General features: G+C 39.9%; 1 protein-coding gene and 1 pseudogene across 3 annotated transcripts in view; one reads left to right on the top strand and one right to left on the bottom strand.

Annotated features, from left to right (window-relative positions):
* KDM4C (lysine demethylase 4C) overlaps positions 1-20,107 on the bottom strand; it is a 431,545-nt gene that overhangs the window by 59,581 nt on the left and 351,857 nt on the right. For all 3 annotated transcript variants that reach the window (XM_042965101.1, XM_015544915.2, XM_007098555.3), the window contains one exon: positions 5,288-5,473. In XM_042965101.1, the coding sequence (XP_042821035.1) occupies positions 5,288-5,473 (186 nt within the window). The remainder of the gene's footprint in view (positions 1-5,287; positions 5,474-20,107) is intronic.
* On the top strand, positions 9,706-9,822 carry LOC122233296 (annotated as a pseudogene).

The raw sequence follows: 20,107 nt of genomic DNA, 5'->3' as shown, positions 1-20,107 counted from the left end.
CTATGAAAGAAACAAATTTCTCAAATGTCATGTTTTCCAAGAGGAGGAGAGGATATTGAGATAAGAATGGTGTACCTCATACAAGATACCTAAGGTACCTGGGTGGCTCAGTCGGTTAAGTGTCCGACTCTTGATTTTGACTCAGGTAATGATCTCATGGTTCCTGAGTTTGAGCCCCACACTGGGCTCTGCACTGACAGTGCTGAGCCTAGTTGGGATTTTCTCTCTCCCTGTCTCTCTGCCCCACTCATGCACTCTCTCTATCTCTCTCTCAAAATAAATAAACTTGAAGAAAAATACCTTGTTTGACCCCTAACTATATGGTCAACTAATCTTTGACAAGCAGGAAATAGCCAACGGAAAAAAGACAATGTTGGGAAACACTGGATGGCAAAAAAATGGTGCTGGGAAAACTGGACGGCAACATGCAAAAGAATGAAACTGGACCACTTTCTTACACCAAACACAAAAATAAATTCAAAATGGATGTAATACCCAAATTTGAGACAGGAAAAAATCAAAATCCTACGGTAGAACACAGGCAGCAACCTCTTTGACCTTGCCCACAGGAACTTCTTACTAGAAACGTTGCCAGAGGCAAGGGAAACAAAAGCAAAAATGAACTATTGGGACTTCATCAAAATAAAAAGCTTCTGCACGGTGAAGGAAACAATCAACAAAACTAAAAGGCAGCCTATGGAATAAGAGAAGATATTTGCAAATGATATATCTGATAAAAGGTTAGTATCCAAAATCTATAAAGAACATAGCAAACTCAACACCCAAAAAACAAATAATCTAGTTAAGAAATGGGCAGAAGAATGAACAGACTTTTCCAAAGAAGACATACAGATGGCTCACACAGGAAAGATGCTCAACATCAGCCATCATCAGGAAAATACAAATCAAAACCATGATGAGATACCACTTCACCCCTGCCAGAATAGCTAAAATTAACAATACAAGAAACAACAGGTGTTGTTCTCTACGCGAGGGCGTAGAGAAAGGGAAACCCTCTTGTATTGACGGTGGGAATACAAACTGGTGCAGCCACTCTTGAGAACAGTATGGAGATTCCTTAAAAAGTTAAAAATAAACTACCCTATGATCCAGCAATTGTACTACTAGGTATTTACCCAAAGGGTATAAAAATACAGGCTTGAAGGAGTACATGCACCTGATGTTTATAGCATCTTTATCAACAATACCAAAGCTATGGAGAGAGCCCAAATATTATCCATCAATTGATGAATGGATAAAGAAGATGTGTACACACACACACACACACACACACACACACACACACACACACCATTGAATATTACTCAGACATCAAAAAGAATGAAATCTTGTCATTTGCAAGGATGTTGATGGAGCTACAGTGTATTATGCTAAGCAAAAGATGTCAGAGAAAGACAAATACCATATGGTTTCACTCATATGTTGAATTTAAGAAACAAATGGATGAATATATGGGAGGGATAAAAGAGAGAGGTAAACTAACCATGGAGGGAGGTGGGTGGGGGTTGGGTTAAATGAGTGATGGGTATTAAGGAGGGCACTTGTTACAAGAAACACTGGGTGTTGTATATAAGTGATGAATTATTGAATTATACTCCTAAGTCCAAATACAAAATTGAAAAATAACAAAAAAAAACAAAAAAGGCCTTATTCACTGCAATGAACTAATATATAAAGTGCCAGTGATTTTAGTGTTTCTACACTGCATGTATGGAATATTCTAATCCAACATGAAGGTTTATTGAAGTAAGTTGCCTCAAAAAAAAAAAAGATCTGTGCATGCCATCTTTCTCACATCCATTACTCTCCATTACTCAGGTGTCTCTTCCATTGGACACCTGTCTAGTTTACTCAGGTGTAAGGAGACAGACCCTATGGTAGTTGTACTTTGCAGGAAGTATATAATTTATGAGTAGTTCATTGTTTGCTTTGGAGAAGGAATATGTTCAAGGATGCCAGTTTCAAAACCATTTTACTATTTATTGTGTTCTTTGGTTTTTCCTTTTCCTTATCAAACATTTGTGCAAGATCTACATAAGTAGGTTAGGAATACATCCAATGGAAACTTCTGAAATATAGCCAGAAAATAGGTCACACTAAATCATAGCAAAGGTGGGTGGTCAAGTACCACAACACTACAACAGAAACACATGTGCAGACACAGACACACACACACACACACACACACACACACACGAATGAAATCTTACATTTGAAAGACAGCAGGTGCCAGTCAAAAAGTATGCTCGACAAAAACACTGAAAAATATATACTAAACTTTAGATTAAAATAACTGGGATTAGCTATGCACTTTATATAATGTATTCATAGCTTTAAGACTTTGTAAGCTGCCTATTTTTTCAAATACCACCTTTTCAATTAAAAGGGTGCTTACTTCTAATGGAAGAATTCATTATAATAAATCAGATGAGATTTTTGCACTCTTATCTAGAGTGATTTTATGCTCAAAAGCTCAATAACATTGAAAAAACTATTATATTTAAAACATTTCTGGCATTAAAGGAAGAGTAAAGTTTCCTTAAAACAGTCCTTTTTGGTTCAAACAGCAAATAATTGGGAGAAAAAAATAAAGGAAACAAAAACCCTAAAATGAGTAAAAATGTAGACTCTATTGAAGGAACTGCAGCTTTATACTTCATTTCACTGAAACTAAATAGGCATCCTCTGTTCTGTAGAATGACTGGATTAGGCTGCCAAGTTAGCCTGAATTTTATTTACAGTTTTCACTGCTATGATTCAGCAATTGTCCATTACTCTCAAATAATCAAGGTATGGTGGAAAATATAGCCACATTATGGTTCCAGCTCTTGAGAGCACAACCCCTGGCATACGCAATTTACACAAAGAGAAATACTGGAATGAATTTGAACTTTTGTATGCTTGAAAACTAAAGCATATTCAATATAAACAGGGACAATTCACAATGCTCTGAACCAAATTACCAGATTCCATGAATTCCTTCTGGTTAGTTGTCAAACATTTTGGGGAAGAATCCATACTTGAAGTCCAAATGAAGAATAAGGGATAAGTAACAGCTACCAGAAATATATTTTGGAAATGTAGTATTCACAGTACTTCCTGCCAGAGAACTTCTCAAGGCAATTTAGAAATGCTAAAATGTTATCTTCATAAGGAAAAACTCATTTAATGTAAATTATATGATATTTTACTCACATTTGACAAAGTGTACCAAACTTAAAGTCAATCTATAGAGGAGAGTAGATGTTCTTTTTGGTCATCATTTATGAAACAAACAGTAATATAAACATGACTGAACCACACATCACAGTTAAGAGGAATGAAGTCCTGATTAAACATCTGGATCTCTTTAATAGCAACTTCAATATAATCATCAGTAACCACAGAGCTTTGGAATATTAGAATAAGAATGTGTGATCCCAAGCAAAGCTTTAGATGAACACCTCTAGCTCCATTCAGGGTTTGGAGTTGGGAATTCAACAAATAATAGAGCATGAGCTGAAAAAGCACTGACATTCCAGCACCTGTTGCTCATTAACTGAATCCACTTGGACAAGGAATTATACCTTTTGGCACTTAGGTTTCTTATCCTTGAAGCAGGGATAATACTACTCATGTGGCCTCATTCACATAGAATTGTAACACCAAAGCCAGCAGCAGCACAGCAGTAGTAAAAGAGAAAGTAATAATATGGCTTTCATTTTCTGAGTGTTTATTCTGTGCCATGGACTAAAAACAACATGGTGAGCATAGGCATGCCATCATTTGTAGACAAGGAAGCTGAGGCTTAGAGGGCAAAACTTGCACAAGGTTGCATATGTGCTGCTGGCAGAATCCAAGTGTGAACACAAACTACTCTGACTCTGGAGGTCATGATCTGATTCACATCTCAAATGCATTCCCATGTGTCATCTAATGAGGTATTGATGGTACACTGTAAATGGCAAAGCACCACAGTAATGCAATGTGTTATTACTGCCATTTTTTTAAGTTTTTAAAATGTATTTTCTTCTGAATATATAATACTATTGTTAGCAAGAGCCCATTAATTCAAGAAATTAAGGAAAAAGCATGAATGAATATGCAACTTGTCACCTAAAACATGGAAAATAAGTTTAAAATAGAGGTGACGGTGGTGTCATTTCGTACATTTGTGCATTCACACACATCCGCACAAAGTCTCAACCTGCAAACATCAAGTATCTCTCAAGATGCCAATGGAAGTTGCTGGAATCATTAAAAATCCAGGAGATTTGTTGTGTATGGGTCATGACTCCCCAAGTCCATACTGACACCCTGGCAGTCTGTTCACAGAAGGTTATTAGAGACATAGGACAAGCATGTTAGGCTGCAAATAGTCAGTGGCCAAGCCTCCCAGGGATAACAAAGGGCAGCAAGTTAGCAAAGCTGAAGCTTTAGCCTCCTTGTTGGCAGCAAAAAACAATTACAGTGAACTGGAAAAGTAACAAAGGCATATCAACCATCTCCACACTGTCCTAGTTTTTCTAAGCACTTAAAACAGACAAAAGATTCCATTTACCAAGGACAGGTAAACTAATTTATAGTTAAATTCACACGCTATTTACTTGCAAACACTCTTTTCCCAGAAATAGGTTCAGTCCTGAGTGAAATAGAAAAAAACAGAAAAAAAGTGACCTCTATACTTCCCTTCTACATTTCTGCTTTTCTGAAATTGTCCTCATTCCTCCTAGGGCCTCCACATGCTATACCTAGCTGATCCCATCACAGACAACAAGGACCCAAATGTTTATGACCACCTCCATTCTCCCTTTACTGTGTTACTGCTCTTTGTTTCTTCCAGAAGAGATGAAATAAAACTCAAAGGCCAGAATGTACAGGTACATGGATTGAACACTGCATGTTTTCAAGTGGTACTTTCACATCATTCCCTTCTCAGAAGTGATCTCACCTTCATCCTGGATATGTGCAGTGCACAATCTATACAGCCATACTCAGTAGACCTACATACAGATCCAAAATCAGAACAGGCATAAAGAATTTTATTCATTCATCTGTTTATTCACTTATTCAACTCAATAAATAATTATTGTATCTAGCATGTGCCAGACACTGATGGGTCCTGGACAAATACAAGTAAATAATAATGTACAATCCCTGCCCTCAAGGAACTCACAGTCTAGACATGTCAACAATAAGTAACATTACAGGGCAGAGCATGCTAGCCATGGGACAGGAGGGAATTCTTATGCAGTCCTGGCATCAGGGAAGGAAAGGAGGGCCTTACCACATTTGGGTTGACCTTATGTCGAAAGCATGTGATGTTCACCACGTATGGCCAATCATCAGGCTCCATCAGCACCCCAGCAGCATGAGCACATGTGACATGGAAGGAGGCTGGGCAACGGCCATAGGAACACTGGATGCAGGCTCCAGAGACCTTCTTGACCCGGTGTCTGCAGAAGATGCATTTCTGTAGGGTGAAAATGAAGAATATCAATTCAAACTCTGTAACTCAGCTTATTTCCACACTTCAGAGAATAATAGCTATTAGAGATGCAGAAAACTGATTACATCAACAAGTCCTGGCCCTCCAGGGGCCCTAGTGGTGAGAGCAACTGTGAAAATATAAGTCATGTACTTCTAATGAAACGCACTGCTATGGTCACATACTACCAAACACATGTTGAAACATCTGCGGTTAAGAAAGCCAAAGCCTTTTGCATATGCTTCTCCAGGCACAGTGAGGAAAAGCCCCCAGGGTGCTCCTATAAATCACCCATGAATGCTTAAGTTACCTCCCTTTTACCTCCTGCATGGCAGGACTTTTGGTACATCAAGAGATAGAATATGGGTTTGGAATACAGGTACCTACTCTCCTAAGTTAGATGAAGTCTTCAGAAATATCCAAAATAGCACACAGATGGTCTAATTTTTCTATTTACAAGGAACTGTGTTAAATGGTCCAATGTGGAAAATCGGGGCTCAAGTGCTTAATAATACACATCTGAACCCTACATGACTGACACAAAAATATGCTTCCCAAAGTAAGAAAGTTGAAAATCACCCCAAAGGGCATGATTTTGTTGAGTATTCATAGCTGACTATGCCTGAAGAGAGAATGAAAATAAAAACAGCAATCTAAAAACTACCACAGTCTAAAAATTAAATCACATACAGTTGGCCCTAGACATTATTAGTATATTTGTTATGAAAGATGAGAAAAATCAAACAGCTTCACTATATGTACAATTAGTAAATACTTAAGGACTAGAAACAGTGGGTGTAGAATAAGGTTTAGAAAGCAGAAGAAACAGAATGATCTAAAAGCTTGACTTTTCATTCCTATGGATAAAAAGGGTCTGCAATCTGATCAAATGCTGGTGTGCTCTTTTATAGGAACATTTTCCTTCCTGGGACAGGAATGGTACTTAAACTCAATGTCTTTTGGGGATTGTAATCTTTTATCACAGACCTTAAGAATCAATGTGCACTTAACTTTTCACTCTTCTTTGCCTTCACATCCGATCAGCAACTTCAGTCTTACAGATTCTGTACCTTAATCTTGCTCTGATCTCTCTCTATCCATCTGTATCAACTGCCACTGCCTCTGCTCATGGTACCCAGCATAGGAGTGTCCTCCTAATCAGTCTTTTATTTCATTCCACTTCAATCATCCTCCCTAGGAAGAGGCCAGTGATCTCTTTACAACATAAATCTAAGGTCAGCCCCCTGCTTAAATGTCCTTCAATGGCTTCTCCTTATCTCCAAAATATTCCAGAAAAAAAGGAACAGCATGAGATGGAAGAGGAAACCTTAGAAAAGGCCCTTATAGTCCATATGAGCAGTCTTATTTCTCACTAGTCCCCATAGGGGCTCTACACTTCAGGCATTTATCTGATCTCCCTATACATCTAGATTCAATATACAATGAAGCATTTATAAAGTGGGGGTTAAGAATGTGGCTTAGCTGATTTAAAAACTACATACAAACACACAGAACTGAAACAGGATCCATTACTATCTGAATAAAAGCATTATTTAATATCTTGATGTCTTGGCAATTCTTGTTATCAGTTTCAATACATTCTTGGTAATTCTTGGTAGTATTTTTTTTAATACTTATTTTTGAGGGAGTAAGGGGGAGAGGGAGACAGAGAAAGAATGAAAGAGAGAGAGAGAGAGAGAGAGAGAGAAAGAGAGAGAGAGAGGAGGGGAGAGGCAGAGAGATACAGGGAGACACAGAATCCGAAGCAGGCTCCAGGCTCTGAGCTGTCAGCACAGAGCCCAATGCAGGGCTCAAAATCACAAACTGTGAGATCATGACCTAAGCTGAAGTCGGACACTTAACCGACTGAGTCACCCAGATGCCCTGTTATTTTGGAATCTTTTTGCCAATTCCAATCTTTTGAAATGTGATGGCAGATATAACAGCAAAAATTCATAACAGGAGCCCTAGGCATAATCAATCTTTTAAGAGCCTAATCATACTACCTAGATGTCAGCGTTTGAGTAAGTTCAGATAATGACAGATATGAAAGGAGAAACTGTTTCTTATTTTCCTAATTAAATAGGATTTTTTAAGAGTAGGAAAGAGTATTGTGATTTAGCTAATTAATGAATTGGTAACTCCAGCCTCTTCCATCATTAGCTTCCTCATTAAACAGAGACCTTCCAGAAAAGGTGAAGGAGGAGTGCATGGGTGGCTCAGTCGAGCATCTGACTCTCGATTTCAGTTCAGGTCATAATCCCAGGGTCATGGGACCAAGCCCCATGTCAGGCTCTGTACTGAATGTGGAGCCTGCTTGGGACTCTCTCTCTCCCTCCCTCTGCTCCTCCCCCCACTTGCACACATGCACACACAATCTTTCTCTCTCTCTCAAAAAGTTTTTTAGGGGCACCTAAGTGGCTCAGTCAGGTGAGCATCAAACTTCACCTCAGGTCATGATCTCACAGTTCATGATTTTGAGCCTTCATTGGGCTCTCTGCTGTCAGCATGGAGCCTGCTTTGGATTCTACTTTGGATCCTCTGTCTCCCTCTCTCTCTGCCCCTCCTCTGCTCTCTATCTCTCTCTCTCTCTCTCTCAAAAAAAAAAAGAAAAAAGAAAAAAAAAAAGAAATAAAAAGGTTTTTTTTTTTTTTAAAGGCAAAGGAAACAGAGATAATACACTTAATCCCAGTGAGGATTCAATCCTTGGAATCCAATAAGGGAAGGGCCCTCTTTTCCCCCAGAGGCAGTCATCTCTAAGGATACAACTTTATCCTTTGCAAAATCAATCTAACTTCAGACTAGTATAATTTGATGCTTTGGAAGATGTTTATTCATAGAGTTGGAAAGTTTGACTTAAACATCAAGCAGGTTCTTGAGATAAATACATAAAACCAAGTAGGGGAGCCATTCTGTATCTTACAGTATAGCCTAAGTTACATTTCCAAACCCCATTTTCACTTGCTGACTACTAAACCAGTTTTTCTGTACCCTGGATGAAATGTCTATGGCAATCTGACACCTATACAATGTCTTAGCTACAGAATTTAATTCAGCAGGGCAAAGACAAGGACAAATAGATACTTCTTAAGAAATGTTACAATGGAATAAGCACTATGAAAGAAGTAGAGACAAAGTGCTATGTGGAACCAGAATGACTGTGCAATGAGTCATGCTTGGAGGCAAGACAGGGAAGAAGGCCTTCAGGAAACACATTGCTGATTGGATCAAGATGGTAGAGTCAGCCTGTGTTACAAACTTCCCAGCTTCAACCCCTAAGTAAAGATAAAGGAAAAAGAGTGAAACCCTAATAGTACTGACTATCAAGAAAAGGTGTAACTAGCCCCAGGGAGCAAATCCCCAGAAAACAGTAGATATCTCTGAGGAGACAGTTCTGGTAAGGCCAGTGCCAAGAGTGGAAGCAAACACCTAAAAGACAAGCTACCCACTGTCAGACCAGCCCATGGCCCATCCTGCCCCAATTATCATCAGCAGGTGAGGTCATCTTATCTGATCTGAATCTGAGTCCTGTGATCTGACCCATCATTCACCAAGACAAGTAGATTTTCATTTGGGCTGAGAAAAGAAAAAGTACACCCACGATGTGCAACCAAAATACAATCAGACATTTTAAAAACCAGAAACATTTGAAGGAAAACAAAAATAAATGAGAGGTGCTATGATTATTACCAAATAGAAGAATATCTGACCTAAGGAGTCAGGTAAGTGAAAGCAGATGAGTTTAAAAGAGGTACAGTATAGATTATGATACAGATTCCAAAATATATCCCATCAATTAAAAAAAAAATGAACAACTACATAGCTCTAAGACATTCAAAATATCATTGTTAAAAAGAATCAAGATGGAGTGCCTGGGTGACGCAGTAGGTTAAGCGTCCAACTCTTGATTTCAGTTCAGGTCATGATCTCACGGTTTATAGTTCAAGCCCCACGTCAGGCTCCACACTGACAGCACAGAGCCTACTTGGAATTCTCTCTCCCTCTCTCTCTCTGCCCCTCCCCTACTCATGCTCACGCGCTCTCTCTCTCTCAAAATAAATAAACATTAAGAAAAAGAAGAATCAAGGCCCGTGGCAGAGGGCGGCGGCAGGCAGGCAGACAGGCAGGCAGTCTGGCAGGTGCATGGGTGAAGCGCGGCACCCGCTGGGCTTGGGACTCGTGGAGCAGGCTCTTGAGGCGCCCAGCTGCAGCCGCTGGCATGGCCATACCACCCTGAACGCGCCAGATGTCCTCTGATCTCGGAAGCTAAGCAGGGTCAGGCCTGGTTAGTACTTGGATGGGAGACCACTTGGGAATACCAGGTGCTGTAGGCTTTTGCCTTTGGCCTCCTTGACCTCTCCTTTGGCGCCCGCCGGCGCCCCCCCTCCCTCCTCTGTCCTCTCTCCCCAGGGAGGGCGGCTCCTGGGGCCAAACACACCCCAGCCACTGCTCCCTCAGCCCCTCCCGGGCCAGCAAAGCTGCCTGGCCAGGCCCCACCCCGCCCAGCCGGCACACCCCACCGCACTTCACAACGGGCACGCTCCCCGCTCCCCGCACCCAGCCAAATCCCACTGCGCCGGCTGGAAGCCACACCCAAGCTTTGCACCTTTCCGGCACCGAACGGAGGGGGGGTGCGGTGCGGGCGGGGCCGGGGGTTGGTGCCTGGGGGCTGGAGGGTGGGGGCTGAGTGGGTGGATAAAAAAAAAAAAAAAAAAAAAAAAAAAGAGAGAGAGAAGAAAAAGAAAAAGAAGAATCAAGATGTATTGTATTACATCCCAAATTAGCAACTGGAAGATGGAGCCTATAGAAGAGAGAAGAAAATATCAAAATAAGTAAAATAGAACACAAATGCTAACCAGTTTGGTAAAATCCAGATATTCTATTATCTTTCCAAAAGGCATTTAGAGGAATAAAAACAGACAAAATAACAGAAAGTTTTTCCAGACCTGAAAAAAAAGCCCAACAGGTAGAATCAAGTAAACAACAACAACAACAACAACAACAACAAAAACAAAAACAAAAAAACAAAAGAAAAGAAAAAAGAATCACCTAAATACATATTAGACTTCAAAATAAAAAGAGAAAATCCCAAAATCTTCCAGAAAAGAAAAGAGAAAAATAAGATTACCATCAGATCTCTAATTTGCAAAAGTGAATGTTAAAAGACAATGAAGCAATGTCTTTGGTTTCTGGAAGAAAATTAAATTTGGTCTATATTCAGCCTAGTTATCATTCAAATGTGAGGGCAAACATAGGAATTTTTCCTTTTTCTTTCATAAACAAGGATCAGAAGTAAGTGTGAAGTGAAGAACAACCAAAATGCTAAATATTTGATAAGTCTAAATTAATATTGACTTTATGCACAATAATAGTAATGACTTCTGGGTTTCAAATATAGAGAACATGAACAGATGACAACTAAAGTGTATAAGAAACGGTAAAAGTGACATTTAAAATGTTCTAAGGTTCTTGAGTTGTTTGGGACAAGGGTGAAAGTACCAATTAACTTATAGTGTGAAAAATGAAACAGAATAAGGAAAAATAATAAATTCAAACAAAGGCATGAAAGGAAGGAAACAAGCAGCACAGACAGGAGTAAAGGGAAAGCATATTGTAATCTGGCAGAATTGAACTCAAATATGCCAGTTTGTTATGTGTAAACAGACTAAACTTTATAGACCATGGGTAGCAAACTTTTTCTTACAGTGCCAGATAATAAATATTTTAGGCTTGTGTAGTATATAGTCCCAATTGCAACCACTCAATTCTGCCATTGTAGCACAAAAGCAGCCATGGATAATCTGCAAATGATGAGTGTCATTGTGTTCCAGTAAAACTTTATATACAACAATAAACACACACCTTAGTTTGCTGACCCCTGCTTTGGCCATAGGCACATATTTGAAGATAGTAGGCTGAGAAATGATAGAGTTAGTATTTAAGAGTAGCCACTCTAGCAGCAAGAGGGATCAAGGTGGAAAAACCGTTAGGAAGCCACAGAAAAACTGAGGCGCAGGATAATGAGGCCTTGGGCTCGGGAAACAGCTATTAGGAGAAAGGTAAACTTAAGAGTTTTTTACTCTTGTTACCCTTTGTTGATAGAGGTTCTAGGTGTTCCTCTAAATAGAGCTCCGCACTTAAGATCAGGGTTGAACACACCAGCATTCTTCTCGAAGCTAGAATAAGCAATCCTAAAATTCACATGGAACCACAAAAGGCCCCAAATAGCCAAAGTAATTTTGAAGAAGACCAAAGCAGGAGGCATCACAATCTCAGACTTTAGCCTCTACTACAAAGCTGTTTATCATCAAGACAGCATGGTATTGGCACAAAAACAGACACATAGACCAAGGGAATAGAATAGAAACCCCAGGACTAGACCCACAAACGTATGGCCAACTAATCTTTGACAAAGCAGAAAAGAATATCCAATGGAAAAAAGACAGTCTCTTTAACAAATGGTGCTGGGAGAACCAGACAGCAACATGCAGAAGGTTGAAACTAGACCACTTTCTCACACCATTCACCAAAATAAACTCAAAATGGATAAAGGACCTGAATGTGAGACAGGAAACCATCAAAACCCTAGAGGAGAAAGCAGGAAAAGACCTCTCTGACCTCAGCCGTAGCAATTTCTTACTTGACTCATCCCCAAAGGCAAGGGAATTAAAAGCAAAAATGAACTATTGGCACCTCATGAAGATAAAAAGCTTCTGCACAGCAAAGGAAACAACCAACAAAACTAAAAGGCAACCAACGGAATGGGAAAAGATACTTGCAAATGACATATTGGACAAAGGGCTAGTATCCAAAATCTGTAAAGAGCTCACTAAACTCCACACCCGAAAAACAAATAACCCAGTGAAGAAATGGGCAGAAAACATGAATAAACACTTGTCTAAAGAAGATATCCGATGGCCAACAGGCACATGAAAAGATGCCCAACACCGCTCCTCATCAGGGAAATACAAGTCAAAACCACACTCAGATATCACCTCACGCCAGTCAGAGTGGCCAAAATGAACAAATCAGGAGACTATAGATGCTGGAGAGGATGTGGAGAAACGGGAACCCTCTTGCACTGTTGGTGGGAATGCAAACTGGTGCAGCCACTCTGGAAAACAGTGTGGGGGTTCCTCAAAAAATTAAAAATAGACCTACCCTATGACCCAGCAATAGCACTGCTAGGAATTTACCCAAGGGATACAGGAGTACTGATGCATAGGGGCACTTGTACCCCAATGTTTATAGCAGCACTCTCAACGATAGCCAAATTATGGAAAGAGCCTAAATGTCCGTCAACTGATGAACAGATAAAGAAATTGTGGTTTATATACACCATGGAGTACTACGTGGCAATGAGAAAGAATGAAATATGGCTCTTTGTAGCAACGTGGATGGAAGTAGAGAGTGTTATGCTAAGTGAAATAAGCCATACAGAGAAAGACAGATACCATATGTTTTCACTCTTAGGTGGATCCTGAGAAACTTAACAGGAACATATTGGGGAGGGGAAGGAAAAAAACAAAAGAGAGAGAGAGGTTAGAGGGGGAGAGAGCCAAAGCATAAGAGACTGTTAAAAACTGAGAACAAACTGAGGGCTGATGGGGGGTGGGAGGGAGAGGAGGGTGGGTGATGGGTATTGAAGAGGGCATCTTTTGGGATGAGCACTGGGTGTTGTATGGAAACCAATTTGACAATAAATTCCATATATTTAAAAAAAAAGATTAGGGTTGAACAGTCTGTCCCCTGGGGGAAAGATCCTCACTAGCAGTGGATGGGGTAGAGGCAAAAGTAATTCTAGAGGGACAGGGATAGAAGGGAGCTTATGAATGGCAAGGCAAGATTATCAGACATTTGAAAGCAGAAAAGATTCAGAAAGACAGGGCCATTCTTCCTGCAGGTCTCAGAGGTGTCAGTGTCCCTCTGGGAAAGGGATGAGGAAGCAACTGGTGGATGACAATTAATGAAGGAGATTTGAGAAGTCAAATAAGGCAGCCCAGAGGACCACTGTTTTTGGTGCTTTAGAACAAAGTTGAGGAGGGGCTGCCCTCCAGGCAGGCCAACCACAGCAGGAAAATGCTAGCACAGATGACACTAGAGAGATTTTAAAGTGTCCTTTTCCTTGAGAGGACGCTTGGGATGTAACAGCTACTCAGTGAAGGTTTGCTCAATTAAACTGAATCCAAACAAGTAGATTAGGATGAAGCTATGGACCTGCTCACCTTTTTCCTTAACAGTAAAAAAAAAAAAAAAAAAAAAAAAAAAAAGGCCTTCATTATAGAACTATGCCACAGGGACATTAGAGCAGGTCACAGGGAGACCTGCTTAACACAGATTGCTGGATCCACCCCCAGAGCTTCAGTGTGTCTGGCTAGGGCCACCAAATTTGCATTTCTAACAAGTTCCCAGTGGTGCTGATGTTGCTGATCCAGGGATCACACTTTGAGAACCATGGGTTGAGGGTTAAAGGGTTAAATGATGTTGATTATTCTGAGCCTCTTAGGATAAGGCAATTCAGGAAGTACAATGATTTTTCATCTATTCTTCTGTGTCAAGGGCTTAGAGAATCCTCGGGCGAGTATGATTTATAGAGCACTGTACTTTCTTGGGGGACTGGATTTCCATACTTATTCCAATGGCATAGGCCATTAAGGCTCCTAATGGATTGAGGAATTAATGAAGTATCTGGCAATGAAGCTTTGTGTATCATTAGATTCCTTGAGCACAAAGGGCAACAAGAAATGATGAGCTGTGAAGGAGTTGGAAGTTCAAAGCACATCCATTGCCTTTTTTTTCCCCTTTTAATATGATTTGTAGTATGATTTTATTGTTGTTTTGCCAATTTAGTGATTGTTTTTCCTTTCCTTATATAGGCAGGTAATTTCCAAACTGGCACAAATGTTTTTTAATTAGTGTTTCCCTATCAGACAACTAACAAGCTAATGATAATGATATAGTAGCTAATTCCCTTTTCCCTTTGCTCTCCAAAGATGCTTTTTCCAAGCACTACACAGACTCACACCACTCACACCATGCAGAACTGTCTGACCTCAGCCATCTAAGCATGTTACAAACAGAAGACACTATGAAATGGTACAGTAAAACTCAATTCTGAATACTCATGCATCAGTTCATAAGTCCTTTGTCTCCCCACCCTCCTCACGAAAAGTTATTTCTACACTTCAAGTTCAGAGCATTAAAATATATGGTTCATGATGTCAAGTGTGTTGCATTAAATCTTTATTTATGATATGTATCAGAAGCCATTTATCTCATTGCTTTTTGTTCAGTGAGATTCACCATGCAAAAAAATGAGAAGCTAAGAAAAAGTCAAGAAGCAGGATAAAGAGGAAAGGGCAGAGGAATGAGCTCAGTCAGGCCAAGAAACACAGCTAGAAAAATGGGCAGAGGTGGTAGGGATCAGATCAAAGTCTGCACTTATTCAAAACAAGGCTAAAGAGTCATTGTTGACCCTGAGAAATTTAAAGAAGCACAGAAGAATTCTAGAACTGGAAAGGCCATAGTAGTTCATACATAAACTGACAAATTAACAAATGACTCTTGAAAAGTACTATGTCAACAGCCCAGTCACACTTTTTATTTTAGATCAGAAGATACACCACAGAGAAGCTCATCAAATAGGAATCCGTCTGGAAGCACCTTTTAACCCCAGCACCAGAACACTGACTGCACACAGCAGGTGTATAATAAATACACACTGATTAAATGAATTATTGTTTCCTTATTATAGATCATGTGTTAATCCATTCTTTCGGCCATTTCAATACTTATTAAATATCTTCCATATAAAAGGTACTTTGCTAAATGTGAAAGGAGATATAAAAGTGAAAAAGATATAATCTGTGTATTTAAGGAGCTCAATCTGGCATACAAAAATAGCTGTAACAAAAGCTTTGCAGTGGTCATCACAATAAGCAAGATGAAGTGCTACTGGATTTGGAAGGAGAGAGGGCTGGAGAACCAAGGTGAGGCCAACATGTGGCCTCAGTTGGTCACTTCCCCCGCCCCCAGCACTTCTACCATCCTTCTCTCACTGAGGGGAAAGACAGGATGACCTTCATGACAGCCATTTGAGGGACACCACATACAGGACAAGACAGCAGGTATGATTCTGCTTGAATGGCTCAGGTCATGTGGCAGCAGAGCTCAGGCAAGTGACCTGTGCACCTCTCTGAACTGAGGGCACAAGTCACCAAGTCCAGGCACTGTCAGGTCAGTTCCATCAGGCTGGCTCTAGAGAACTTGTAATAAAGTAAAAATGGGATTTCTCCAAAGCCAGAAGTTTCCTATAACTAATTTCTTGGAGTTTAGAGACAACGTGCAGTGCTTTCTTACCAGGTCAGACACTGCCTTGGAGAGTGTTGGGGACGTTCTGTACATCAACCGAGCCTGCAGCAGCAGGGATACAGGGTTTGCCACATGGTTCAGAGAAGCTGCCAGCAGGGTTTTAGAAAACTAGGGAGGCTAGCAAAAGCAGGTGGTGCTCACCTTGGAAGGACCAGCAGGTGTTAGCCAGTGCATGTGCAGTAGCATGGGAAAGAGGAAGGACATTCTAGATAGATGTAACAAAGCTCAGAGATGGAAAAACAGGCAAAACTAACTGAAGTGTGAGCAAAGCTAAGGGATAAAAGGCTGGAAAGGCAAGATCTCAGAAGGTCTTAGACGGTACCTGACACAAACCTCACCTTCTCTTGCCAAGATGAGAGACTGAGGAAGGTTTAGTAGTGTTGGTTTATTTTAGATGGAAAACAGAACTGCTATTTTATTAGTTTTCTGAGTGACTTAGGTTTAAACCCAGGCAACCAAGCAATTCCCAAACCAGCCCATCCAGAAAATCAGAACAACCTTTGGCTAAGAATGCTTGTTGCTCAGGTATGTCTCTTTGCTTGTCTGTCTTTTGCTTCTCAGGGGTTGGACAAATTCTACTCATCTTCTTACCAAAGGCACCTGGCACAGTTTACAAAGTATCTGGGAAGTATGCTGACCAAAGACCACACTTCTGCCTTCCCTACACAGACAGGATTTCAATAGTATTTGGAAGCCCGCACTGGGAAGTCAGAGAGATGTGGTTTTGACTCTAGTTCTGCACAGGTACAACACAAGGGCAAGTCACGGGAGGGGTGGGGGAAAGGGGCCTGAACACACATAAGTGAAGAGAAGGTCCTGGGGGAAACAGGCTAGCCTCTGAATGCTTCCTGCCCTTCTTTCCTATCCTCCCTCAACATAAAACAGCTTCCCCTCTGCACTTACTACCTGGGCTGCACAGAAAAACCCAGACATAAAAGCAGCATTTGCAAATAAATTAAAGGCAACATCACAATCTCTTGCTGAAATAGGCACTTCACTGATAGTATATAGCAGCATTTGCTGAATCACAAAATAGGCAATGTTATCTATGTTGGGAAAAATCAATCACTTATCATTTCTACTTCTCTAACAGCCTGTTTGGATTCCACCCTTCATTTCAAGTTTATTTCAAATTTAAAGGGCAAAGGGGGCATACAATTACAGCATACAGAGAGCTTTAGAACAAATCTTATTCCGAGTACTTATTAAGTGTCACTAAACATCTTTCAGCCGATGGGAGGGAAAAGCAAGCCTCCTAAATCACAAAATAAACATTCTCTAAGTACTTTTGTATTTGCATTTTTATTTCTTTTTATGTTAATATTAAAGAGCACCTGTTTCCTAGAGGAAATTTCATTATTTGAAATTATTGTTTACAAGAGATCAAACAGGAATTCTTACTCCCCTTGAATAAAGCATTTAATTGAACTCAAAATTACTGAATTATTTACTTAATTTTTTTTTAAAACCCTCTATTCTTTTTGGTACAAGTAAGCCCTGCTAAAGTTACTGAGGGTGTTCTCCACCCATTTAATAAAAAACCCAGATTTGTAAATTACTTGTAACTTAGGAGGATTTCTAAACTCATTTTCTTTAGATCTCTCTGAATTAAGGTTGGAAATGATAATATTTTAATCATTTAATTCTCAGTGTTAAACTTAAAAAGAAACAATTTTCCTGTTTCACACAACTTTGGAAGGCTGACTTACAAAGCTTTCCGCTGCTCCAAGGGCAGCCCCCACCCTCTGCCCCTGGCCAAAGAAACTTTATTTATTATGAATATCAGATATGATTTGCTATTGGCATTATCAAATCAAGGACCATAAAACATTTTCTATTTATTTCTGGCCTTGAGCCTGATGTTCTAAAGATATTTGACCAAAAAATAAATAAATCAAAGACAGAGACCGTAGCAGTATTTGTTTTGAGACAGTGCAAACATCCAACCCCATGAAAGACTGCAGTATTGTTTTGTTCAATGTTTTTTTTTTTTTAGAGAGGTGCGTATAGTTTCTTAAATCTCTGTTTTCTGTAGATTTATTGAAGTTTCTTAAATCTCTGTTTTCTGTAAATTTATTGCATTCATTGGTGAAATCTGGGTTGGAAGAGTAAAAACATTTCCCATTCGTCAGTCTGCAATGAGGGAACTAGGTTGTGTGAGTCAGGTTCTAAGCACCTCTCTCATATCCAACTTCCCACACGCGTTTTTTAGCAGTTTAAATGAACAATTATATACACTCCTACTGCATATGTTTATCTCAGTGAATGGTTCTTATTCAGGTGGTTGGGAAAAGGAAACATCCAGAAGCCTCATCAGTTTTCGCTGAAGGCTCTACAAGCTGCTGTCCTGGGACATGCTTCCTGCTTTGAGCACCAGAGCTGTCCCAAGACCCCTGCATACATCTGACCCGTATTAGAGACTGTCACTTATGAAGTACTTGGTCTGTGGCCTGCCCCAAACCCTTTGCCTCTTGTCCTTCGATTATGCCAGCCTTAGACCACATCGAGAAAATTTACGCTTACATTATAATGCCCTGGCAACGTATGCCCAAACAACCCTGAGGAAGCAGCGATGAAAAGCTATAAAGTTAATGCGGTGCAGATATGTCCCATGTGACTTTTCAGAGGAAGAACCTCTCCAGTAGAGACGACTGTGGTCCTGCAAAGAGCTGACTGAAGGTGTGAACAATCCAGAGCCTATCCTATCTTCTGCGGCCTCCATCCTACTGCCTTTCCTGTTCAGGTTTCTACAACAGTAGCTTCAGGAGAAAAATCACCAGTGAGCTTGAGGATTTATCTTCTAGATAAGACAAATTATCTTTCTCAGTTTCAGAAGTGGACAAAAGGCAGTAAAACAGGCTCTCGTCAAAGGTTTAGGACTGAATCCTAATGCTGTCCCCAATGAGGCCCTGAATTTGCATTACCAATCAGGGATATTACTTCTGGATTATTTAGGTAGACTTCCTTTGAAGAACAGTGAATGATCTATTCGTGGGTAATTTCTCCAAGCTTAGTTACCACATCGGTCAAGTAAAGATGACAGTAACAACTATCCCTCATGAGAGTGTTCTCAGTGTTAAAAGAAATGACATACATAAAAAGTTTTGTACAGTACCTAAGACACAATAAGAACTAAGCAATGCTGCCCCATCTGTTCCAAAACCTTAACACTCTCCAACACTAGCCCAACTCCTCACATTCTAGAAACCCTGAGCCTCTTCCTTCACCCAGGTAATAGAGATCATCAGGCATGAAATTCCCCACCTGTCCTGCCCTCCCCTCCACCTTCAGATCCACAATTTCAAAATATTTATACTCACAATTACTCAGAAATTAGGTAACGATGGCTTTGTCACATCTTGTTATTTAATGCTTTGGTAGTAAAGCATGTGTTACCATATCACAAGCTAATTTTAAAACTATTTTAATAAGTGCATTTAAATATAATTGTCTCCTATGTAATCCTGTATATTTTATTTTAAAAACTTAAAAACATTTTTCTGAAAAGAGATCCATAGGCTTTACTAAAAATACTGCCAAAGGAGTCCATGGAACAGAAGAGTTAAGAACTCCTGACACAGAACTATTAAAAATGTCCACAGTCACTACGGACACCGTGATTACAACCATGCACACAAATGAACAGAGACTTCAATGAAGAACATCATGTTTAGGTTAGTGGAATTCTGGGTTTTCTTTTTCTCCTCTAAGGTTGTTGCTTTATTGTTTTTACAATAATATAAAAAAAAAAAGGATAGGGCATAAACCATGATATCTTTAGACCTATTTTTTCCTCTCCTATCATTTCAGGATCAGAAGTAGCCAACTTACTCCCACAGTGAACCAAAGGCACCATGTACTACCCTCTGTTTCCCTGTCTTTGCAACTAGCCATGAACAGGTCACAAAAAGGTGTACAGCTGCAACAGAGGAGTAAGTCAATTCCAAAATTGCTGATTTTCTTCATGAAAATGATAATGCCTTATCTACATTGTATACAACATTTTTCTTTTGTGAAAAATTGGCTGATCAACTTCAAACTGATGTTAGACCAACCCAGCAATGAACTCTTCAGCCAAAGGGTGGGAACATTAACTTCTTTTAAAAGTTCATTTCAATTAAAAGTAAATATTTTTTGGATGCTAGGCCACATCTTAATTATCCTTGGCATGGCTCTTATAATAAGCTTTTCATTCTCCCTCTATTTCTTAATGGATTTCTCAATATTTAAAAATTCCATTTCTGTGAG

This window comes from Panthera tigris, chromosome D4 (genome assembly GCF_018350195.1).
Source record: "Panthera tigris isolate Pti1 chromosome D4, P.tigris_Pti1_mat1.1, whole genome shotgun sequence".
Lineage (NCBI taxonomy): Eukaryota > Metazoa > Chordata > Mammalia > Carnivora > Felidae > Panthera > Panthera tigris.
Note: the sequence above shows the minus strand (reverse complement) of the source record. Positions and strands in the feature narration are given on the sequence as shown.